The sequence below is a fragment of the Nanorana parkeri genome, unplaced genomic scaffold, assembly GCF_000935625.1.
Source record: "Nanorana parkeri isolate BGI_ZX_2015 unplaced genomic scaffold, ASM93562v1 scaffold264, whole genome shotgun sequence".
NCBI lineage: Eukaryota > Metazoa > Chordata > Amphibia > Anura > Dicroglossidae > Nanorana > Nanorana parkeri.
In genome coordinates this window covers 1343401-1369503 of record NW_017306532.1, presented here as the reverse complement: position 1 = coordinate 1369503, position 26103 = coordinate 1343401, and the positions used below count along the sequence as shown (strand labels likewise).

The window sequence follows — 26103 nt, the reverse complement described above, 5'->3', positions numbered from 1 at the left end:
GAAGAAGAGTCCCATGCCCTTTTCAAAAGAACCTCAATCTTCTTATCCATGGTGTCCCTCAAAACCCCCATGTCCTCGAAGGCTAAGTCAGATTTCTTGGATACCTTAGCTAACGGAGCATCCAGCTTAGGAGATTTATTCCACACCAAGGCTGGATCCTCATCAAAAGGAAACCTCCTCTTGAGGTTCCCTGACTTCAGAGGCTTTCTCTCAGGCTCAGCCCCCTTTGAGAATAGTCTCTGACAAGACCTTATGTACCGTGAAACATTTAGACTTTTTAAGCTGCAAACCCTGATACATAAGGTCCTGTCTGGATAACTGCACCTGCTCTTCCCGGATCTCTAACGTGCTATAAATTGCAGTCAGTAATTCATCCACATCCTCCAAGGACAACTTATACCTGGAAGAGCTAGGTACATCGTCTTTGACACTCCCTTCCTCGGATGATGAACCACCCTGAGAAGGACCGGGCTCGCTAAGATCCTCCTGCTCAGATAGCCGTAAGGATCCCGTCGGCCCCCCCTGAGTAGAAAGGACAGAGGCAGAAAAAGGCACAGGGGTAGAAGCAACTGTGGGAATTGGAGCCCGGAACCCCTCTAAAACAGACCTGAAGGAATTAAACGTAGCAGATAACTCCTCCCTAACAGAAACCAACAGGTTGCTACTGGCTGCAGCAGACTCTTCCCTAAGAAGATCCTCAATGCATTTCTGACATAGGGTTTTAACATAACCGGAGCTCAACTTCACCGCACAAATTGCACATTTTTTCTTTGGGGCCACCTTCGTTTTTTCTTTAACCTGAAAGACACCAAGGAGCCCTGTTACCCACTGTCCTTCACTCAAAAACGGGGTTAGAGTGTCCCTCAACACCAAAGCATCCAACACCAAGGGACCCCAGGTGGAGGAAAAGAAACATCAGAGGTAACAGGGAGGTAAGATAGTACACATCTTCCATACCTGAGCCGTGCTGGTGCTTGGAAGACCGGTATCCGCAGTCACTGCAAGCTGCAGGTGTAACCCAGGATCCATGTCCGCAGAGCCTGTTGAAAAGAAGCCTGCCAGCGTTTTTTCTCAGTCACTACTGAGATCCACGCTGTATTAAGCACCAGCCGAGCCCTCCCCTTCCTCCTGCGCCGAAAACGAGGCTTGGAACGCACAAGCCCGGCGCACGGAAATGACGTCACCCGCGCCGGAAGTGACGTGCGCGGCCACCCGGTCTGGCCGTGGAACACGCTCTCGAGGCCCTGAGAACCGGACAGACCCCTCTGAACGGCGGTCCACTGATTCCCCTGACCAGCCAAGGGGGTTTCGTCCTCCCGGTCCCGGCCCGCACTGAAGGGGGAAAGGAAGCCAGCCTCATCTCCTGCAGCGCTAGGAGAATCCCTGGGGCTCACACAAGGTAGGCAAACCTACACCCTCTGCCTTACACAGGCAGCCATAAACAAAAGAAGACTTCCCGGGCAGCATCACCACATGGAAGCCCCTCTCAGCGTTCTGTGACGTGCTCCCCAGCTTGACTGAGGAAACACAAAAGACTGAGGGAGTGGAGGAGAGGAGGGTCTTTTAAGCAAATTAAGTGACGTGTTTCCTGTGTGTGGGGGAGGAGATTCCATCTCGTGATGCTGTCCTGGAAGACGTTATGGGAAAGAACTGGTAATCAATGGCATTTATATTAGTACTGGTCATGTTTCTTTCTGTTGAAGTCTTGGACACTTTTTTTCCCCCATTCCCTCCCTCTAATTGTCCGCCACAGATAACATTGCTCTCTTCCCACTCCTATTAATCATAGACCAGTGTTGCATACACTGAATCAGTATGTGTAGTTTTCAGTATCACTTTGTAACAGGATGGTCTTATCTTTCAATGATAATGTGTTGTCAGTCACTAGGCTCAATTCACAAAGCTTTAACATAAGGGTACGCATCTTTATTTTAGCCATGTGACTATAACTTTCAAATTTTATTGGGCTCAGGAGAAAATAACTAACTTTTTGAAAATATGAGGGTCAATCAAAAAGTAATGCCTCTATGTCTGTAATTAGAGATCTATTAGAGCAGGGTTCTCAAACCTCCGGCCCTCCTGCTGTGGTGAAACTACAAATCCCATGATGCATCTCTCTTTGGGAGTCATGTCTGTAGCCGTGAGAATCTTGCAATGCCTCATGGGATTTGTAGTTCCACCACAGTTGGAGGGCCGGAGGTTTGAGACCCCTGGATTAGAGTGATTGTTATGTTCATGTACCATGTTATAGAGGTGTCCTCACCCCACTAACGTATGCTTTTTTTTTTTCAGATTGAGATTAGAACCATGGATCTGCAGCTAAAACAACAAGCTGTAATCGAATTTCTGGCGATAAGAGGATTGTGCATCTAAGGAAATCAATAATTGGCTAAAGAATGTTTATGGGGACACTATACAGGTATTCCTCACTTAACGACCGAGTTCCGTTCCTACGACCAGGTCGTTAAACGAATTGGTTGTTAAGTGAGGAACTCTATACAGTACTGTACTGCATTAGTACCGTAATGAACAGTACATCGGGCAATAAAATACTTACCAAGACCCGCAGTGAAGAACGGAGTACATCACTTCCGCGGGCGAGACGTCACACTGCCACGTTCCCGCACGTAAGGTCAGAGGTCGGTCGTAAGTGCGAGTGGTCGCAAAACAGGTAAGTCGGTAAATGAGAAATGTCTGTAGTGGAATTTCATGAAATAATTATGGATTGCTGAGATTTGTGGTCCTCCATAGCTAGTTGCCATTTTCCATTGCTGTATGTATAATTTATATAAACTGCGACTGTGCTATACACCAATAGAATAAGCAGCCACAATACATAAGAAACGTTTACCGGCTCTCATGAGGGTGGTGGGTTCAGGCTGCAGAAGTACTGCGACTCTTGCCAGGGTCACACAGAAGTGCTGCGTGCAGGCTCCAGAAGGACCGCTGTCACCAATGGGGCGCTGCATCTGCGGGGTCATATGTGGGGCTATGGGGACACATATGGAGTGGCACTGTCTCTGTGGGAGCAAATCAACACCACTGTGTCTACAAACAAGCGCTGCTCGGTCTGTCTGCAGGCAGGCTGCCCTGAGGTCCTGAAGCTATTTAAAAATTTTAAGTGCTGTTATCGGCGCTACGTATTGGAGCTTTTTCACAAGTACTTGTGATAATGCCCTGTATCGGCCCCGATAACAATAATAGCATCGGTATCGGGACACCCCTAATACACAGTGTATAGTATGTGATGACTCATGGGACCTTAGACCTCTGCAGCGAAGGGGGAGACAGGTGGAAGGTACCGGTATAAGAGAAAGCGCACTTAACCCTTGCAGTGTGGAGATAGCCGCACTGCAAGGGTTAAGAATATTTTTCCCCTTGAGTTCCACTTTAAACGGAGTGTGGCACTTTATTTCACAGTCCTGCAATTTGACAACAAAAACAAAGGCAGTGGAGATCCTCTAAGAAGCTGCTTCTCTGGGAGTCAGATCACCTATACTAAATCTTTTCTATCATAATTGGCCAAGCCCACCAACAGGATAAATGTTGCAGGTCCAGTGCTTTTAATACACTACTTTCTAATTACTTTAAAGTGGAAGAGGCACACCGAAAGGAACATTTCATTCACAAACCAAGTTCACAATTTATTTTCCCCACAACTAGGTCTCACAATATAGGCACCTTATTAATCATCAGATCGTTTTTCACATAACACTTGCCCTACAGAAACTGACCTTTCATCATGGTTGGGCTATGGACCCGCTGATCGCCTATTTGTGAAACACCCGGTAACGGGTGTGTGCAACGGTCGGGTCTTTTCTGCCCGTGCGTGCCCGCTAGGGGGCGCGCGCGAGCAGAACCCGCAAATGAAGCAGTGCCAACCGTCCGTTTTTTTACTACGGGCGGACGGCAAGAGGTTAAGTAAACGTAGTCAAAGTGCAAGTTTTCACATTTTTTTTTTAATAAACCAAAACAAAAGGACAGGGTACAAGTTTGAATCATTAAAAAGCCGCAATCTAATCTTTTCTCAAAGTAATCGACTCCTCTCTTATGCCATCCTTGGTGATGATGGAAATTTTCAACGCATCTCCTGTGTACACATCTCTCTCGGCTGCAGAAATAAATACATCTTTAACAAGCTGCAGAGCCTTCTCCAGTGTCAAAGGAAGGTGCTCCACATTCTGCATGTTCTTGTAGCCAATCTAAAATCAAAGCATAGATTATAATGAAATGCAATGAATGCCAAAAGTACAAAACAGGTCAGATGTATTCTTATAGTAGAAGCCATATGGAAAAGCTAAGCATAGAATACAATAGGCACAGGAACAGCAGATCTAAAGAGCAGCGCCTGGAAGCCCTCCTCTGTGAGATCACCAGTAAAGGACCGGAGCTTGGAAGCCTGATTATAGGGAGTGAGCACTGCCAGGTATGGGGAGAAAGTTGTGAACACATCACTGATTTAACAGCAAGGTAGAGGGGGCGAAATCCACCACTGAGTGCACGGCAATAGACTGCTAAGCTGAAGTTGGCAACCATATAAGAAAACAAGACCTGATTACCACAAATAGCAGTAATATATTTAAAAACTAAAGGAATCCACGAATGGCAGCTTTACTCTTTTATGTATTGATAACTTCACATTGTGGCGGATACAGATGCTGCATCTTACAATCAAATAGACTTTAGATAGAAGGGCCTGAATGTGCCCAAGCCACTACATGTTACTGCATGAGTACTGGATCAACAAAAACTATTTCATAAAGGAAATCTATAGTCGTTTCATAAAAGTATGTGCAAAGATGTGCAGTGCTATGCAATCTTGCATCTATTGTGCTACAAACAGATCTGAATGAGTGGCAGCCCCTCCTTTTCTTCCAGCACATATGGGAGCATCTTAATTAGTTAAAAGCATGCAGGCAGCATTGAGGATTCTCATTGGACAATGCCTTGCATGGATGCAGCATGTAATAAACATTTCTACAATAAAGATTCTGTACAAAATTTTAAAATATAGAACATCAATTAAAAAAAAAAACATTGAAACTTTTAACAAAAAGTGAAAGACAAAACATGATACCAGACATCTTACCTGATTGTCCAGAAGGGGCTGTAGCATGGCACTTGCAGAGCCACCGGCTTTGTAGGCATCTCTCTGATAGGATCCTACTGGATCAAAGCTGTACACGGCTCCTTTACCTATAAAGTAAAAATGGTTTTAGTCATATTAACCCCACGAATATCACACGAATCCAAGCAAGAACTGTGTACATAGAATCCTCCAGGGACTACTTCTGTTTCGACCAGCATTATGTCGATCTGCACTAAAATATATAAAAGATGTCAGCTAAGCGGAGGTAAAATGTCATTTGTCAAATGTTTGTTCTAAGCAGCCGATCTCCACAACCACTGATGTGACTTCTATGGGCCTTTGCGGGGGCATGCAAACCTTGCAGGAGTGGTCTAAAAAGTACATATTTTTTATCAAAAGATGTGATATTGTTGACAATACTTTTCTAAATGTTTTACAATTAAAGCACATCTCAACCCTGGTCACCAGTACTAAGAAAAGATGTCCTTGAGTTGGAAAAAGTCCAGCAAAGGGCAACCAAACTAATTAGGGGTATGGAGGACCAGAGCTACGAGACGAGGCTACTAAATTTAAACATGTTCACATTAGAGGTGAGGAGATTAAGGGGGGATATGATTTCCATGTACAAAATGTTTAATGGTGGTAGCAACATTAGCGATAAACTGTTTAAAATTAACTCCGTTACAAAAACTAGAGGCCACCACCTAAAATTGGTGGGAAAAAAATTCCAGCACAAGGGGCGAAGGGGGTTCTTCACAGTAAGATCAGTTAGGGTCTGGAACTCACTGCCGCAGGCGGTGATTTCAGCAAATAATGTGGAATTGTTCAAGAAACTTTTGGACGATTTCTTAAGGGACCGTAATATACAGGGGTACAGGTACTCCTAGAATGAGATCCTAATAGGTTGGACTTGATGGACTAATGTCTTTATTCAACCTCAAATACTATGTAACTATGTAACCCAAAACCAGACATTTAATATATTGCAGCTTACGAATCCTTAAATGTGGTGGCTGCATTCGTTTTTTTATTTTAGGTGTTCCTTCCTTTATTTTTACCTGATAAACCCCTCTCTCTCTCCCTCTCCTGCCTTCCCCTCACCTGAGAGCTAATCTCCCACTGACACCAGTGATGTTGGGGCTAGTCTCCCACTGACACCAATGATGCCGGGCCGAGTCCTCCCACTTGAGGCTACTATCCCATTGACAACAATGCTTTGGGGACCAGTCTCACAATGGGGGCCACTATCCCACTGACACCAATCATGTGGGGGCGAGTCTCTCACTGGGGGCAACTATCCCACTGACACCAATGATGTGGGTGGGCGAGTCTCTCACTGGGGGCTACTATCCCACTGACACCAATGATGTGGGGGCAACTCTTCCACTTGGGGCTACTATCCCAGTGAAACCAATGATGTGGGGGCGAGTCTCCCACTGGGGTCTACTATCCCACTGACACCAATGATGTGGGGGCAAGTCTTCCACTTCGGGCTACTATTCCACTGACAACAATGCTTTGATGACGAGTCTCCCACTGAGGGCCACTATCACACTGTTACCAATGATGTGAGAGCAAGTCTCCGACTGGGGGATACTATCCCACCAATAGCAATTTTGTGGGTGCTAATCTTCCACTAAGGGCTACATAATATCCCACTGACACCAAATATGTGGGGGCTGAGTCTTCCACAGGGTGCTATTATCCCACCCACGGCAATGAATTGGGGGGATACTATCCCATAAACGTCAAAACTTTGGGGACTATTCTTTCTCTGGGGGCACTCTATCCCACTTTGTCATTGTGTCTATTTAAATTACAGTAACTCATTTTTACTTTTAAATACATATTTTGCATTCCCCTATTTAATGAGTGTAAACTTTGCTTTTTTACCTGGTCTTACCGGGGCTGAGAACCAGTGCACTATACCAAACTCTGCCTTATATAGATATATGTGCATTATCTACCTGGTTACTAATGTGCCCACATGCCTGTTCTACACATAATAGGTCCACTAGTCCAAGTTCCTCCAATTTCCCTGCATCTGTATGTGGCAACATATTCAGAGGAAAGGCTGTGTGGCACCAGATAGGGCCACAAAGTAAAGATCACCAGAACTAAAAGGTACAGTTGTCCTTTAATAATCACATCCTGCACGGAGGTACCACCTTTAATGGTCATGTAAGACCACATTAACACTGTGCAGGACTGCCGTGTCCAAAAAAATGACATAACATGATGTCATTCAAATGGAGTGGAATGAAACCACTAATATTAAATGAAATGTCAGTGAAATCAGGCATGGCATTCATATGTGACCTCTGCTGCTCTTTGCCAAGCTTCTTCTACTTGACTGACTTATGGCAGATGCAGAAAGCTCTCCTGCCATGATATCCTTGTCAAAGCGTAGATCTTCCAGCTCGGGACACTAAACACTGAACTTGCATTCTCGATTCTCCAGCTCGCTGGTAGATTTCAACATCTGGTTCTCCAAATGTATGTCAGATTCAAATAACTGCTCTTGTTAGTTAACCTGTTCACTACCTAACTACCGCTCATAGCATGCAACCTTTATGTATAGCCAGCATTACACAAGAGGGAACAGGCATATCATTCAATGCAGGCTTGTCTTTGAAGTTCACCTTCTTCATCGAGGCCTCCGATGATATTGTACACATAATAGGGAAAGAAGCGCTTTGAGTAGAGAATGGTGGAGAGCATTGCTGCAATTGCATTACTGGTCATGGTCTTGTTGTTTGAGTGCTTATACATCTAGAAAAAGGAGAAAGAGTTCACATTACTATGAGAGCATCTCCAATAAGGTTGTAGAACATAAGTGCCAGCTTATTGTTTCAAATGGAAAGAAAGACTGGGTTCTTCTCAAAATTAAAACCTAAAAGAAGAACTCTGGGAATTTTTATGATTAACCCTTGCAGTGGGGCTACCTCCCCCCCCCCCTCCACTGCAAGGGTTAACTGCTCATTTGTGTCTAGGTTCAAATTAAAAATTAAAAAAAAAAGTTACACTCACCCAAAGCTTGGAGCCGGCTTCTGCTTAGACCGGTCCTTCCAGTGCCTCTCCCCCTCCTCTGTAGTGGTCGACGGTTTCCGGAATCATCACGTCTTTACACTTTGTATAGCTGTGTGAAAGCTGAAGAAGATTCCAATGCTGCAGAGGAGGGGGAAGACCGGCTGGATGGAGAGCTGCGACAGCTAGCCAGCATGAAGCTTTTGGCGAGTACAATTTTTGTTATTTTGTCCCTAGGCACAAACGAGCCCTTAACCGCTGCAGCGCGTGGGTAGCACCACTGCAAGGGTTAAAAAGTTTTCCAGCAGTTCTTTTTACTAGGACCTTCCGGACCTGTATACTTGTTCTAGGTCAGTGACTCAGTGGAGTCAGGAAGTGGCAGCACCCATATTTTCCTTAGTAAAAGGTTTTCTTTAAATCTTATTTGCCTATCACTCGGCTGTAGATCCTGAAATCATCTCTGAATTCATGCCGACACTGTCCTTCCTTCTGGAGGGTGGCTACCTTTGTTCTCCGTAATCCGTGTGTGTGTGTGGGCCCGTGTGTGTAAAGTAGCCACCACACCAAGCTCACTCCCGTAATAGACTACAATCTCCTACATTTTCGTTAGGTACTTGAATGCATTTTTAAAATTTAACTTCTGAGTGTGTCACTTGAGGGCCCATTCACACCACATCCAGATTACCTCGAGACCCGACCAGACTGTTTCCGAACCCAAAATGCATCCCAATGTATCTCTATGCTATTTCTGGCCTCTGTTCCCACCAGCGCAGTCCATTCCAGAAAAATACTGCTTGTCCTATTTTGTCTGGTCTCGTATGCACTGGAATGCATCAAAAACGCCTGGAACGCACCTGTAAGACCATTTTAAAGCTTATAAAAAATAAAAAAAAATTCCAATCGCAGCAAAAACGCAATGCACTATGATCCAGATCTGGTCCTGAAAAGGATGTGAACCCAGCTTTAAAGAAGTGACCGTTAATGTAGTATGTCGTTAGGTGTGAACTAGCCTTGCCGGCCCCACCCTAGTCTGTGACTGGACAGTGAAAGGAGAAGCAGTCAGGTAAGCACATCTTTCTCACTCTGTTGTCACCTCCTATCAGTATGCACCTGCTGGAATTCCCTCTTTGAAGCTTGTTGAAATAGGCTTTGACAGGCACAGGCAGTGTAAACAGAGCAATGACAGCCAGAAATGTTTTCCCAACCAGTTTCTTCCAGGACAACACATAATCCACAGGAAACACAAGCTGTCAAATTTTAGAGAGCGGGCCCTCGCATAAGCCATTAGAAATAACGTTTACCATATTCTCCACAACATACAGAAGCAAAGCATTATCTGAGAAGAGGTGTATTCCCTGTTAATAAATCTGACAAAACCTTCTACTGCAATATGTGTCTGTCAAACAAAGCATCAAGTATACCTGTAAACAATAAATCAAGGCAACTGGACTTGCTGTACCTTTTTCTGGAAGAAGTTTTGCTGGTCAACTGACTAGCTTTCTCAATTCAGAATTAATTATTTATGGAGAAAGCTAGTCGGATGACCAACGAAACATCAACGAAATACAGCAAGTCCCGTTACCTTGATTTATTGTTTACAGATATACCATGACCTGAATGAATGAGAACCTTCACAGACATACACACAGAGCATCAAGTAGACCGAGATGAACAGCTCATTATATTTAGGGCTATAAAACAAGTTTAGAACGAACATTAAAAGGCTATAAAATACCTTTAATCTGGCCTCAATTATTTTGGTGAGGGTAAGGCAGTCCCCATGGAATCCAGTGCATCCAATAACTGTTTTCTCTGTCCTATAAAAAAAATAAAAATAAAAAAAAAAGGAGAATAATTTTTAATATAAAGGCCACAATACATAAACAAGGGCATTGTAGCAATACATCACTTTTTGAAATAACGGGCAGCATGTCCTTTTCTTGGTTTCTTTAAAGGAGAACTATGAGGTGAGCGCTTTTCACTCACCTCATAGTTCTACCCGACCTGTGACAATGAGACTGTCACAGGTCGGCTAGAACTATGAGGTGAGGGAAAAGCGCTCACCTCATAGTTCTCCTTAGGGTAACGGGAGGACACAAACTAGCGTCCTCCCGTCACCCTAGGCTCAGTATACCGCGAGCAGCAGCTCGCGGTATACTGAGCCTAGGGTGACGGGAGGACGCTAGCTTGTGTCCTCCCGTTACCCTAAGGAGAACTATGAGGTGAGGGAAAAGCGCTCACCTCATAGTTCTCCTTAGGGTAACGGGAGGACACAAACTAGCGTCCTCCCGTCACCCTAGGCTCAGTATACCGCGAGCAGCAGCTCGCGGTATACTGAGCCTAGGGTGACGGGAGGACGCTAGCTTGTGTCCTCCCGTTACCCTAAGGAGAACTATGAGGTGAGGGAAAAGCGCTCACCTCATAGTTCTCCTTAGGGTAACGGGAGGACACAAACTAGCGTCCTCCCGTCACCCTAGGCTCAGTATACCGCGAGCAGCAGCTCGCGGTATACTGAGCCTAGGGTGACGGGAGGACGCTAGCTTGTGTCCTCCCGTTACCCTAAGGAGAACTATGAGGAAAAGACTTAACCCCATAGTTCTCCTTTAAATTATAATTTTTAGTTTAGACACACACCCATCACTGAGCATATTTTGTATGTTTCATTTTTGGTTAGGGTGTGGGAAGCACTGAACCCTCTATCTTTAGGGCTCTGCACATGGGGGTACGGTGCGTTTTAAGTATCCAGTGTACAGTTTTACTGCACTTGATAGGACGCATGTGGCTCTTGCACTCCAGCAGAGTACATTTGCGCTGAACACATGTAGCTATTAGCACAAACTGTAACATGCTTGCAGCATAAAATATGCTCCAAATGCAAGACTGTGGACGCAGACTTCTATTTTACGCATCTGAACGCAGAGCACGTTTACTGTTCTTTACGCAGCTGTGTGCATGGGACCATAGCAAACCTTGCATTTAGATCTGTAAAAAAAAAACCAATACTGTTTTTGCAGTCATGCGACAACAGTCTCACCAAACATGTACACAGACAGAAATACAAATACTACTCTACTGCACAAAATATGTTAGAATTCTGTCTGTGTTGCTGTTGAAGATGTTCTCTTACTTCCTGTCTGGCAAAGCTGGCGGTGTGAGGGGAATTTCAAACAGAGCTCAGTTGCCCAAAAAAGGAATACTAAACTGTCTCGCAATTAAGTCCAAAGGGGAAGAAATTTGGAACTGCACTTTAAGGAACTATTGGGAGAGTAAAATATACCCTTCCCTACAGCTTGAGCCGGCATGTGAAACTGCAGATGTCATACTCCAGCTCTATAGATTGAGAACTGAGTGATCACAAACCACTGATCAGCTCACGGCTTCTCCCTGCAGAGAGAGGTGACCGTCACTGACCACTCCCCACAGGGATTCCCCCTCCCCTCTCTGTTCCTCCAGCACTCATTGGAGGCACATGGAGGGGAGGGCACAGCCAGCTATGGCTCTAGAGAGAAAGAGCCAGCTGTCAATCAGGCAATTGGGTGGATCCTGACAATATTGTCAGGGTCTTTCCTGTCCGCAGCATAACTCTGAACTGTCAGCATAATGGGCTACCAACTGCTATATATGCTGAGTTTGGGTCACAGGAGTACATTAGTAAATATACTCCTGTGACCCAAAAGAGAACTAAAACCATAAAAAAGAAGGTTTGGCTTTAGTTCTCTTTTAAATAATGACATTTGGCTTTTTCAGCTATTTTAACTAAAAAGGTGCATTTGAGACATACGTGTTAAAATCCACTTACAGTTTGTAGCATTTTGGTGTGTCCCGGCTGTGGATTGAATAATCCTCACTTAGTCGTGTATCTGAAGCAACAAGTGCAAAATCTTCCCCTGCAAGAGCCAATACAGTACTAGAAAAGAAAAATTGGTTTTATAAGTCAGATTGGGTGGAGCATAAGAAAGCAGAAAAGAGCATACAATAGTTAGAATACGTCAAGGCATAGTCCTATTATAATGTGGAAAACTGTCCTCAATGATCAGTGTATGACTGCAGACATGCATGTGTAGTCCAGTTAGAATCAGAGGGGTCTATTTATAAACAATTCACGGAGCCCTTTTCCTGGGAATCTCTATAAACATTTATTCCGCACTAACAGAGGCAAAATTAAACTTTCTTAGTGCATGTTCTTTTCAGGTCAAATGCAATGTAATACCACAATATGCCCACTAGATGGAGCTGATTGTTTCCTATGCTCATTGGCTCCATCTAGTGGCCATAACAAAGTATTCATTTTGATCTGAAAAGAAGTGTAAAGAACGTTCGTATTTGCCTCTATTCACAGAGAATGAATGTTTATAGAGGTCTGCAAAGCGAACAGCACTACATATTGTTAATAAATAGACCCCCAAAGGCTTCCCTTGAAAATGAAAGCTGTATATGATTGAATACTTGAGGCAACACAAATGTATCTTATTTGTTCCTACTCTCATAAGAAAAGCAAACATGGTTGTTACTTTAAAACTTGATATCAGTGAAAGCTGAGCTCCTGGTACCCTCATCATCTGCCTGTTAGTACCATCTCAGTGGTAAGAGTTTGGCAATGCTGGGGTTTTTTTAAAGCAGAACTCCAGGGAAAAGTTCTATTAAGCATTGCAGCGGGGCTACCCGTGCACTGCAAGGGTTAACTGCTTGTTTTGGTCTAGGGAGAAAAATAAAGATATACTCACCCGATCCTCGGACCCAGCCAGCTGTGACAGCAGTCCCCCTAGCCTCTCTCTTCCTATGCTGCAACAACTGTATGTCCCTCAGTGTCCTCATATACTATACACAGTGTATAGGATGTGATGATTTACAGGACCTTGCAGAGGAAGGGGAGGGACACTGGATGGACTGGTCTAAGAACTAGCCGGCACTGAAGATCAGGTGAGTATAATTTTTATTTACTCTCCACTCTGGACACAAATGAGCAGTTAGCCCTTGCAGTGCAGGGGTAGTTTTTCTTTGGCAGACTTTTAAAGTCTCTTGCCAAAATAATTTTCCATGGAGTTCTCCCTTAAATGCTTAATAGTATGAGAGTAAAGCAGAACTCACTGTGACTTCTGCGGGGATGTTGGACTTTTTAAAAGAGACCTAAACCACCACATCCAACCCTTTGAACTAGGATTTGTATACATATATACAAAGTGTAGTGGTAGTAAGTCCTCTCTCTCTTCTGCAGTAATCTGAGCTCAAAATCAATGCCTCTGGAAATGTTAAAGTTCCGAGGGAAGGCAGCCCAGCCAGGGGCGCCGTGGCAGCCCAGCCAGGGGCGCCGTGGCAGCCCAGCCAGGGGCGCCGTGGCAGCCCAGCCAGTGTGAATTTGCTGTCAGAATTGCTGCGGTGAGATCTCTGCTCGCCAAGGTGAGGTCGATACAGCAGACAGATCGAGTGTATACACATCTACTACAGATCGCTGACATGTATGGAGTTCATAGGGTCGGATGTGGTGACAGTGCAGGATCCCAGTGATACAGTGTACTGCCGCCTATCTGCTGCCTGCACTGCGAATCGAAAGTGAAATCCGAACACAACAATAAGAATATTAGACTCATCGAAAACCGTCTATCTTTTGGATTTAGCACCCCCACCATTGCCAATGGTCATTTCTGTGTTTATCAGCCTTGTCATCACACTGCGTGTCGGTATAAAGAGCCATCAGGGGCCCTAAGGTCAGCCTACCCGAGCTGTCCTAACCCGGATCCGATCCCTGAATACAATGAGGATCAGAAGATGAACCCCACTCTCCCGTACAGCTCCGGGTACAGCATTCCCCTCCACCCCCCTACTTTCCCGGGTACAGTTTACCTCCACCTCCCTTCTGGCGCTGCTCCCACTCTTACCCTCCGTTGAAGGTGTAGGGGCTGAACCTCTGCTGCACCGGCCCGGCGTAATGGTAATCCATCCCCCTGTACATTTGCTCCCCAGTCCTGGACTCCGCAGACATATACATCCTGAGACACAAAATCCACCACCGATCACACAACCGGCAATCAGCTCTGCTGTCTCACTGCCAAAATGGCGACAAAGGTACTTCCGGCGTTCCGCCCCCTACTTCCGATCCAGCGTTCACCAGTCTACAGCCACTTCCTTTCACATTGTGTCGCTTGGGAGGAGACTTGCTGCCATGTGTTTGGTTATCATAATAAAATGGGCAGAGGCGGCTACAGTGACCAAAGGGGCGCCTTGCAACATTGAAGTATATCTAAACACCTGCACTAAAATCTCATATAAATTCTAACCTATTAAAGTCATTTTTAATATTTTGAGCTCATGCAGATGGGTGACAAGCCTTTAGAATGTACATACCAGCTTATTTCCCCTCTGCCTGGTAGCCACATGTGCTGGGTACAACCTGCCGCAAGGGCCAATGGCTGTACGCGTGCATACGCCAGTACTTGCTTACAGTATGCATACGAACATAAATCCTTGGACACAGAAAACCTGCATCCACAGATTTATGTCCCTATGAATGCAGGGCCTACGCAAATACCGACATATACCAGCGTACAGCCATTGACTTTTATAGGAGGTTATTTCCCCCTGTCAGGGGGGAACTATGCCTGTGTATATATAATATACAGGTCAGAAGGCCATGTGTATGAGGTGTTTAACATCTGCAGCTTTCATTAAAATAATGTCTGGTGATCCTGCCAGGAAGGTTCAGGCAGTTCTTGTTATAGGGCAGGGGTAGACAAACCTCCAGCTGTGGTGAAACTACAAATCCCATTATGCATCTGTCTCTTGAAGTCATTTATGTGGCTGTGAGAGTCTTGCAATGCCTTGTGGGATATGTAGTTCCACAACAGCTCAAGGGCCTGAGTTTGCTCACCCATGTTATAGGGTGACTACACCTACAATTGCTCTCCTGCGTTGTCACTGTCAGACTTCTGAAAAGACTACAAATGGCTAATTCAACACACAATACACAGGTAAGGTCCACTGTCATTGCCATTTAGGACCCCCTCGAACCTTTAGTTTAAATCAGCTAAAACATTCCAGGTGCCATCAAAACAAAAAGGTGTTCAATGTCTTACAGTTTGTTTTGTTTCTAAAGCAGCCACAGCCTGAGTAAAGAAGCCTATCCCCTGACAGCAGCTGCAGAGAAGGACGCTTGACTCCGTGGGGAAGCAGTGTTCTAATTGCACAGGTATAACATGCCTCCTGATGGGTTAGACCAGGGGTGGGCAACCTCGGCACTACAGCTGTTGTGGAACGAGAAGTCGCATGAGGCATTGCAAGAATCTGATAGCCACAGTATGACTCACAGAGGCATGATGGGATTTGTAGTTTCACCACAGCTGGAATGCCAAGGTTGCCTACTCCTGGGTTAGACCTATAGCTGTGCATTCAGAAAAGCTCATGCTCCCCTCTGATTGGAGAGCTCTGACCTTCTTTTCAATCAGTGCGGAGCTGGAGCTTTGTTGATTGCACAGCTATAGGTCGGACTCATCAGGGAGCCTTTTGGACCTGTGCAAACAGACCGCTGCTTAACCACATAGAACAAGGCTCCTGATTTGCAGCTGCTGGCATGACATAGGCTTTTCTACTCACGTTGGGGCTACTTTAGTCTTTATTCACAAAGGACTCCTGCGTTTGTTTTATTAAAAAGAAGCATAAACAGACTTTATTCTTCCCATTCTTCACAGATAGATCTCTCTCCCGGATAGATATGTTCCTTTTTCATTTAAATGGGCTGCGCAACGCACCACAACATACCAAAAATCACTCATGGATCATTACAACTATGCAGGTGTGCCAGGAAGGCGCATTGGGGTGTCATTCAGGATGAATCACACCCCTGTGAATGGGTCTGCACACACCAGCCCACTCTGCTGTAGTGCGTTAACCGCACATTCATTGTGTTGTGTTAACATACATTGCATTAAGGCAGAGTATTTATTTGAATGGACTACCTAACCCACCACCGGACCAAAAAACATGCATGCATCATTTTCAGCCGCACGCCACAATGCACGGGACTGAGTTACCACACGTTGTGGTGTGCTGGGTAGCCATTCCACATGAAATGACACCCCATCGTACCAAAACACATTATCATGCTTTACAGTAATGCATGCGTTACCACAGCGCACTGGCGTGAATGGGCCTTAGCCACACAACCTATAGGGGTTAACCATGCAGTTGACATACAGTAGGGTTCTTTTGCCTGTTAGTTTATATCCTTGGTGCCCTACAAACAGCCTGACAGCACTCAGCATACATCCCGCTGTTCTCCAGTAAAGAGAAGGTAAACAACCATGGATTACAGTAAGGCGCACATTACAGTATTGGTTTATGTTAAAAAATCTGAGGGTTTAATGTCACTTTAAATCAGATCTGGAGCACAATGGGCTGCATGCTGAGTGACAGTGACTCCAGCTTTGGTGTTGAAACTGCTTGGTTGTCTGTGACAGTGGCGGTCCAGCAATAATCCCCAGGAGCTGAATTGATCTAGTATGAGGCGAAAAAAAACAACCCACAACTATGAACAATGCTTCCATACAGTGTTTACATCGGAAGTTAAATGATATCATGGCACTTCCTGTCAGTATAGTGATCTATTGAAAGGATATTAATATGTAAAAAAAACTATCCTCATTTCACCCCAGATTCACACCAAATAAGTTGAAAGTTCTGGGTGACATTTGCCTGTACTGCATAAGCAAGCTCAATGTTATTCATTAAAGTGGATCTTTACCCCCTTTCACTAAAAATCACCTGAGTATCCAGCTCTGCATGCTAATATGAAATCATCTTACATTCATTAGCTAAACAAACATACTTTTCTGTTACTTACAAATACAGTTTTTCCACTTCCTGTTCCTCTTGGGCATTAGTGATGTAATGTGCCCAAGAATTGCACCTCGGGAAGGTTACATCAGCAGAGCATTGCTGGGAAATTTTGACTGTAATCTCACGAGATCCCAGTGAAAGGCATTTTCCTCCCCTGAGATGATGTACATGGTCACATGTACTAGTCACATGTGCCAGAGTTCCTGCGCGCGAGCAGAAAAAAATTGCCGTCTGGAGATGCTGCAGTGCCGTCCGTCCGTTTTTTTACTACGGGCGGACGGCAAGAGGTTAAAAGGGTTATTCACGAAAGGGTGGAGGGTTTGGAGAAGACAGGAGAAGTGAACAATCTATGACAAAGTTGCTGATTTGGAAAAAATCTCCAATTGAGCTCACTTTCCACTACAGCTATGTTGTCCTAGATTGTTCACTTCTCTGCCTTCTCCACACTCTTCACCCTTTAGTGAATAACCCTGTAAAAATCAGTTATGACTTTTATTAATGCAGACCACTGCAACACACAGCAAGTGCAATGTGGTGTGCTGCAGTGTGGGTGTGTTGCCTGCTACTCTGTGAGTTGGGGTGTAATTCAAAACAAATAGCAACACACACAGCAGCGCACTAGTTACGATGTGTTGCCCTCATTCACATTAGAAAAGGCCGGCACGTACAGCTCCCTGCACAGCCGTATCGGGCAGCTCCCGGGAAGGACAGGTGCTGCGTGTGATTAGTTGGCGGCCCCCGTCCTTCTCTATGGGCGTACGCGGCTGTATGCCGCCTAACGCTCACCCGCTTTGCAGGTGTCCGTACTTGTACGCTGACAGGATGGATCCTGTCTGCGTCCGGGCCAGGAAAAACACACCCGTACAGACCTGCACTTGGGTTGAGCGTAGGGCAGCGTACTAATTAGAGAGGACGGGGCTGCGTACTAATTACACACAGCACCTGTCCTTCCCAGGAGCTGCCTGATACGGGCGTGCACGCAGCAGGGAGCTGTACGTGTCGGCCTTTTCCAGTGTGAATGAGGGCGTTGCGGTAATGCCTGGCAAGACGACATGTTTTACCGCATGTCTGTTTTTATTTATATTGTCACAATACTGCAACCAAAAAATGTGTGCATCATCATTGAAGATGACCAAGGAGATTATGTGGTGGGTGCCCATTGTCATTCCTTATTAGACTTTGACCTGGAGGCGCACGTTATTTTGCACTGCTTCTTCTTAAAGTGGATAACATTACAACTACGCATGGGAACATTCTGGCCAGCAACCTATCCACTTCATCCGGCATTATCATTACTACTAAATAAGAAAAAAGTCAGTCAAAAATGATTTTTATTTCTAAACAGCAAACGTGACAAGGGGGCACACGTTTGTCTATGAAGGATTTCCCCAATACACCGCACATAGAACTGCAAACACTACAACAGCCAGACACTACTGCTCCGCAACCGGAACTTCCGGATTGTAGTAGAGCGCCGGGGAAAAGGAGCACGTGACGTAAGGAGGTCGGAGAGCTGCAGCTGATTGGCCGAGGCGGGGTACACGGTGTATTCGGACATGCGCAGGCGGTAGTGGCGGAATGGTGTGAGAGGTCTGGAGCGATACAGGGAGCCCGGTTTCGGTAGAAGTGGAAGGTAACGGTACGGTGGGCCGGGATGGGGAGCTGCATGAGATGTTGAGGTTGCACATTGCTGAGTAGTAGAGCCAGGCGCTGTAGGTTTCTATATCTGGCGGTGTTCATGTGCTGGAGTCAATCCTCTCCTCAGGACTTCCACCATCACTCTTTAGGTAGAACACATTCTACTTCTGGTCTGCTCACCACCTTTCTGTTTACATTGTAGCTTGCCTGGACTAGACGTCACCTAATATTAGGATCCACAAGGAGTCTATACTTCCCATCTCATAGTTTCTTTGCCATGACATCACCACAGGTTTATTATGTTTTACAGGGCTATATATGCCCAACCTATCCACACACAACAGTGACTGGGCCTGGGGAGCGAAGCCTTAGTAAGGGGCAAATACCCAACAGTCCTAACAGCAAGGACCTTCTGGAGCTGAGCATGGACTTTCTGGTGCAGGTCAAGGCTGAACTCCATGCACATAAAAACAGATAAATGTTCTTGTATTCATTAATACATTATTACAAGTATTTTTGCAAGCAGAGGAAGTATCTGATTCTAAATTGGTATCAGCCCTTTGCATTTCATGTACAGCAGAGCTCACAGAGGGAGATGGAGAAGCAGCACAAGGAGCCAAACAGTTGTGCTGACAGGAATCTTGCTGATAGGAGTAGAGCAGAAATGAGCTCATTGGTTTGTTACTTCTCCTTTCAGTGACCAATCATAGGCTGGGGGAGGGACCAGAACTGTAAGTATTTGATGTAGCAGAGAAACATCAGGGCTCCTGTTGTGTCAGACATGGCTTTTTAGTTTGTCAGAGCGGTGTAAATCTTGGGACTGGATGGATAGGAATACAGATTGGCAGATAAACGGCTATTATGTATATATTTTATGTGTATTTAGCTGTTTGCTTGGAGTTTAGATATAAAGCCTTGAGATGGAGATGATATTTTTTTGTGATGTATTTTTTGGAAATCATATGTCCCATGATTTAGAAAATCTGCGTTTGAAATGACATGTAAACACTCCAATGTTATCTACACATGGACTATGTCTGGTAATACAGATGTCTCACCAAGAGGTGAAACCTCCGTCGTGCATCGTCATGATAGCACGGCCATGTTTACAACTCTGAGGATGAGTGAGTACAGCACGCTTACAGAAAGGGTCTCCTTCCCTTTCCTCCTCAGAAAAGGGAATGATGGATACCTACTTGGACAGAAATGTAGACTCTGAAGGGCACTAAAAAGCACTTCCACTGGCCATGACCACTTCTCATCTGCTAGTGGAATGCTATGTTGGTCATTCTTCCTTTTGATTATAGCAAAGCATGTTTCAATGGGGCACATCACAAAAATTTTATTTCTTTGGGCTTTTTCAAGGGATCCATACACCATACACCGATACATTTCCATACACCACTGTTTCTGTGTTAAACTTTTCTTATGTTATCTGGTGAATGGAAATCTTTTAATATGATTTCCTACCATCAACCTACTTAGGTGGCACTTCAAGTGAATATTCCACTGTGTTTGCTTCTTTTTCACAGTATTTAGAGATCGCATCAGGAGAACCAACACTCCTTTTGGTAGGGGGAAATGGTGGGTTTCTCTCGATTTATATTGGGCGAGGCAACTGGGAGGATTACTGTTTACTGCAGAGTGATTTTGTCACTCCAAATGCATTTGTTCTCTACATACACGGCTGCATTGCCAGCTGCATTCACAATGGAGTTATATAAATCATTAACTGCCATAGACATTCATGTAAAGCTGAACTAAACTCTAGGGCTGCAACAACTAATCGACATAATCGATTATAATCGATTATTGAAAAAGTTGTCAACTTTTTCAGTAATCGATTAATCGGGTTCCGATTGGTTGGTCCTGTTCACGGCCCCACACACGCTGCACGCCTCACCACCTCACGCTCGCCGCTGCCAGACCCGCCCGGCCGCATCCACGCTCCACACGCAGCACCTCCTTCCCGCCTCACACTCACCACCCGCCCACATCCACGATCGGCACAGGGACGCTGGTAGAAGAAGTAAGGAGGAGCAGGTGTGGGGGGATGACAGCCGCCGATAGACAGTCCTGATCTCAGAAACAAATTGCTGGAAGACTGCTCAGGTAAGCCTGCACTTTCCCCCATATGGTGCTCTATAATGTATTGCTGGGATAGTGGGATTTGTAGTCCTCTATAGCTGATGGAACATTGCGCTGTACTGTATATTATACAGAGCAGTATACCATCAGCTATAGAGGAATACAAATCCCAGCAATACATTATACACCCTATGTATAATGTATTGCTGGGATTTGTTGTATTCCTCTATAGCTGGTGGTATTCTGCATTGCGCTGTATAGAGGACTACAAATCCCAGCAATAATACATTATACAGCGCAATGCAGAATAATGTACTATTGCTGGGATTTGTATTCCTCTATAGCTGGTGGTATTCTGCATTGTGCTGTATAATGTACTATTGCTGGGATTTGTAGTCATCTATAGTCGATGCCATTCTTCATCATTGCTGTATAATTTTACACTTTCCATTTCACTATATTGCACACCACTCTTTTTTTTCTTTTCTTTTTTACCTCCACCGCTCCAAGCTTGCTCCTGTGATGGACTGCAATCTCAATACAAACAACAAACTAGTAGTCGAATCACTGGAGCCATTTTTAAAAATGAATTTTATTTTTTAACCGATTAATCGAACTTAATAATCGGCTAACTAATCGATTTTGAAAATAATCGTTAGCTGCAGCTCTACTAAACTCACCAATTTAACCATTTCCCCAAAAAACGCTTCAGTTAGAAATGTTAAATAAATGTTATTAATTCTTTAATGATACCAATGTTTTCTGCAGTGTTCTCATTTACTTTCTCCCTACTCAACCATGTGCAGTGAATGCTGCATTCAAGGCATGCCTCTGGTGATAACGGTCACAGTTGCCAATGTGTTTGTCAGCTCCCAACCAAACTTCCAAGCCATCCAATGGCTGGTGTCATAGCTGATAACATGTGTAGCACCATCGCAACAGCAGATCGAAATAGGAGGTTAAGGTGGTGCAGTCCTTGGGTGCAAAAGAGTAGGAGGCTTTAGATCGACCTTAACATACGTTCCTTCTTCTATATTAAGAAATGTTATAACACCTTGCAATAAATGCATCTTGGTCTAAGAAAGGCAAGAGTGAGGTTATAGTAGACACTTTTAGCATTGAGAGAAAAGGGTTTCCATCGTTCTTTGAATAGCAGTCATGGGGTACAGGGATCAGTCATCTCTGTTAGATTTGCACTCTATTGTCTATCCAGTCTACTAAAGTACACATAGATAGATGTGATGGACAGCTGTGTGAGGTCCTCACCGATGTGTGTTGTGTTTAGGTGAGGAACATGTTGAATGTATGTTTTAGAAATGCTTTGGTGACGCTGTCTGTATTTTTTGCAGTTTCAGAAGATTTTGGGATGGTTTGAAACTACATATTAACACCAAAAAGGATTTTTTTTTTCTGAACCTTAGAGAGGTGAAAGGAAGATGGATCAGAATAATAGTATATCGACTTTCCAGGGTCTGGCCTCTCCACAGGTCAGTAAAGAATAATTTATCTTATCTAATTTAACGGAGTGATGTTTGTTTATGATTGACGGTGCTTTCCCCCCCAAATGTAATGTGTTTTGCTCTGTAGCTGATAGCAGTTATGGGAACCAATACCATTCTGTAATGTGTATATCAGTGTAAATGTCCCAATGGATCATCCACAAACACATTTGTCAAAATACCAACTGTGAAGCCACAGAGCAATGACCTTAATAACTGGGAAAATTCAAGCTATATTTTTGCTAGTCTCATTTCTGTTTTTCTCAAGGTGAGACAACAAAAAAGTATAATTTTTTTCTTTTTATTTCTATAGGGAGCAATGACTCCAGGAATTCCCATCTTTAGCCCGATGATGCCCTATGGCACTGGGTTGACACCACAGCCTGTACAAACTGCAAATAGTTTATCAATTCTGGAAGAACAGCAAAGGCAACAGCAGCAACAGGCCCAGCAGTCCACATCCCAGCAGGGTGTTCCGGGGGCAGGACAGACCCCACAACTTTTTCACTCACAGACTCTTACCACAGCGCCACTTCCAGGCAATACACCGCTGTATACATCACCTATGACTCCGATGACTCCTATTACTCCAGCCACTCCTGCTTCAGAAAGTTCTGGCATCGTACCTCAGTTGCAGTAAGCAACTTTTTTTTTCTTCAAGATATTGATATGGCAGCTGCTTACTCTGGTGCTTTCCTTCCTATCCTTGTTTTCCTATCTAGTGTGTCTCTCAGCTGGAACAAGCAAATATCAATTTCAAATACGATGCGACTGTTACCATATTATGATGTTTTGGAAGGAGCATTGATACTAAAAGAAGGGAAAAAAATTACTGCCCCGGAGCCTACACCTTCACAAATATTGGCAGCTCCAGTATTTATGTCCTGGCATAACTTTTCCCCCCCAAAAAATTCATTTTGTTTATGGATGACAACTTTCCTGTGATTATTATAATTTTTTTGTGGACGAGGCATATACCAATACAATTTTCAGTTTAAATCGGCTAAATATATTCTAGATCAGCCTTTCTCAACCGTCGCACACTGGGGTGCCTTCTGGATTTGTCAGGGGTGCCTTCAAATTTTTGTCATGCATTTGCATGGTGCAGGCGAGCCCACCACCAGCACCATGGAAATGTGTGACGCTAATCCTGGGGAGGGTTACATCCAGGACCCAAGCATTCAGAAGAGGACAGGAATCCACATCTGTCCAAACCTGCCCCCTGCCATGCTTCCTTAGCCACACTGTGGGGAAGATTAAAAGGTAGGACTTTGATATGAAGGTAGACATGTTGACATGAAAGGGGGGACTCTGATGAGTAGAGGTGGGGGGATGTGATGGGATATGGGGCTTCTGATGCCTTTCTTTTTGTGTGGGGTCCATACCAGACCCTATCTAGGATAAGGATATGTTAGTGAAACCACTCTTCATTTTTATATTTACTTTTTTACATTGTACACCGGGGTGCCTCGATATTTTGCATACTTAAAAGTGCCACAATTGTAAAAAAAAAGGTTGAGAAACGCTGTTCTAGGTGCATCAAAGCGTAAGGAGGTACATTTATCAAGCAAAGTAGCAACTCAATTACACAAATCAGGCTATCTATTTAACAATGTCCATACAAATGTTTTTCTGTGTATTTGTGACATATGTGCCTGTAATCAGATGCAACAGATTCATCACTCTAAATAGATACACAATTAAGAATTGGTCAGGGTTAGGCTTCATTCAAAGAAGTAGACTCAGGCTTTAATTTAAGGCAAATCTGTAGTCTTTTTAGCATGGTCTTGCTATGTGACAGAATTCCTATATGTTCCCCAAGTTGTTCAAAGTCTTAGTTTGTTGTCTTTAGAAAGCAGCAACACCCTGAGTAGAAAAGCCTGTCCACTACCAGAATGCCGTAGAGAAGGATTCTTGCTCTCTGAAAGCCGTGGTCTCTTTGCAGTGGTCTGACATGCCCACTGTTATGTCAGGGCTAGAGATCTCCAAAAAGGAAGAAGTATGAGCTTTACTGATTGCAGAGCTATTGGTCTGTCTCAGCAGAGGGTGTCTGACCTTTTACAGAGAGACCACTGCTTGCACGGAGAGCAAGAATCTTTCTCTACAGCGTTCTGGCAGTGGACAAGCTTCTAGTCAGAATGAATTGTAATCATTTGAACACCTTTTTGTTTTGATGTACTTGGACTGTGTGTAGCAGATTTAGACTAAGGGGTCTATTCACAAAAGGGTGAAGAGTTTGGAGAAGGCAGGAGAAGTGAGCAATCTAGGACAGCATAGCTGAATTGGAGATTTTTTCCAAATCGGCTATTTTGGCCTAGATTGTTCACTTCTCCTGCCTTCTCCAAACTCTTCACCTTTTTGTGAATAGACCCCTAAAAGTTTAACTGAGCTTTAAAGGAAACCTCCTCTGAGATACGGAGTCTGCTATTGCTGATCATCTTCTGACAATACTACTTTCCTGACTGTGAACCGAGCGCCTGATCTGCATAGTAAAAGATATGGTATAATCATGGTTTATTTTCTTATTTCCAGAAATATAGTATCTACTGTCAATCTTGGCTGCAAATTAGATCTGAAAACAATTGCACTTAGAGCGCGAAATGCAGAGTATAATCCAAAGGTGGGTACCATTATTCCCATCATCAGTATGAGGTTATTTAGAGCATGCCAGTGAATGTAATTAAAGAAGAAAAAGTAGTTTAACGGGTTGACACAATTTGGTTGCAAACTATAACGATTTCTAGTAATTGCCATGTTTTGTTCTGTCCCCCAGCGTTTTGCTGCCGTTATTATGAGAATAAGAGAGCCACGTACAACAGCACTTATATTCAGTTCTGGAAAAATGGTCTGCACGGGAGCTAAAAGGTAACGTTCTTCACTGTACAGGAAATGTAGTAGTTGTGCTTGGAATGAACTCGAACGTAAAACTACATTTGGCTGTTTTTTCTCAAATTACAGTTCTGAATGATTTTTCTGAATAACATTTCTTCTTCACAACTCTGTAAGATTTGACATAAAAGTTTAATTTCATCTTGCTGTGGTGCTGAAGCAGGTAAAATGGCAGCAACTCTGTGTTCACAAGTAACTCTTATTGAGTACTTGTATAAGTGGAACCCTGCTTGATTAGGAGATGGAATTTTGTCATCTAGTCACGGATTTTTATACAAATAATAAATATTGTATCCACAGTTTTCCAAATGAGTATGGCTGACAAGGGGACAGGTTCACAACACTTAAATAGGCTATACACGCTACAAATTTCAGCTGATCGAAGGAGCAGGTCAGGAAATTCGTAATACAATAGAAACAACAGGGTATTTGTCGATCAACACTTGTATGGAGGAATCTGTTCTATTTTTTTTGTTTAGCCCAAACGGAAAAAAAAATAGACCCATGTATACCCGGCTTTAGATGTAGAACGTCACAGTTGAGTATTGTCACACGGTGTGCAGAGGAGGAGTGCGATTGTTTATTTTGAAGCAATCCACTACTATAGTGAAAAGCTACATGGGTCAGAAATTGAAATTCAAGCGCCCTCTTAATTTTTTTTTTTCCTTTTAATAAATAATATAAATGTTTCCCAGCACTCTCTCCCAGCTAGTCAGCCAAGAAAGCCTACATAAACTGTTTTGACATATCATGTTAAAAGCAGAGGTTTTTTTTTTGTATAGATGGGAAGTCACACTGCTCTGCCAAGGCACCTATGCAAAGTGTGGTCCCAATAGCCTCTAGATCCTCATGGTCGATCTGTGGCCCTTTGGTATTGTGTGTTATATGTTCCTACATGCTACTACTGTGTTATGTCTCTCGCACTTCAGCAGTCATTAGTTGGAGCACTGAGTTGTAAAAATGAGATCGTTCAGTAAATATCTGCCAAACATGTCAAGCCTAAAAATTGCGTGTGCCCACAATGTTCATGGGCTGCGCTTAACA

The 26103-nt window shown here is 44.1% G+C and overlaps 2 protein-coding genes across 3 annotated transcripts in view; one reads left to right on the top strand and one right to left on the bottom strand.

Annotated features, from left to right (window-relative positions):
* Positions 1-3950: 3950 nt before the first annotated feature.
* PSMB1 (proteasome subunit beta 1) lies at positions 3951-14190 on the bottom strand. Its single transcript, XM_018557055.1, has 6 exons — positions 13993-14190; positions 11916-12023; positions 9852-9933; positions 7732-7861; positions 5090-5196; positions 3951-4202 (listed from the first exon to the last, which is right to left on the bottom strand). Exons 1-6 carry the CDS (start codon positions 14100-14102, stop codon positions 4017-4019), a joined length of 723 nt encoding a protein of 240 aa, XP_018412557.1. The 5' UTR covers positions 14103-14190; the 3' UTR covers positions 3951-4016.
* A 4301-nt stretch (positions 14191-18491) lies between these two features.
* Positions 18492-26103, top strand: part of TBP (TATA-box binding protein) — a 12914-nt gene continuing 5302 nt past the window's right edge. Inside the window, exons 1-5 of one of the 2 annotated variants that reach the window (XM_018557052.1) lie at positions 18492-18578; positions 22021-22158; positions 22484-22806; positions 24703-24790; positions 24944-25035. In XM_018557052.1, the coding sequence (XP_018412554.1) occupies positions 22108-22158; positions 22484-22806; positions 24703-24790; positions 24944-25035 (554 nt within the window). In that variant the 5' untranslated portion in view covers positions 18492-18578; positions 22021-22107. Of the gene's footprint in view, positions 18585-22020; positions 22159-22483; positions 22807-24702; positions 24791-24943; positions 25036-26103 lie in introns of both variants that reach the window. The other variant, XM_018557051.1, reaches the window with a different exon arrangement.

Coding starts and splice junctions, on each gene's coding strand:
- PSMB1 (XM_018557055.1), bottom strand. CDS start 14,102: ATGTATATGTCTGCGGAGTCCAGGACTGGGGAGCAAATGTACAGGGGG. Junction 9,934..11,915: donor ACACCAAAATGCTACAAACT/GTAAGTGGATTT, acceptor TTTTTTTTATAG/GACAGAGAAAACAGTTATTG. Junction 4,203..5,089: donor AGCCCCTTCTGGACAATCAG/GTAAGATGTCTG, acceptor CTTTGATTTTAG/ATTGGCTACAAGAACATGCA.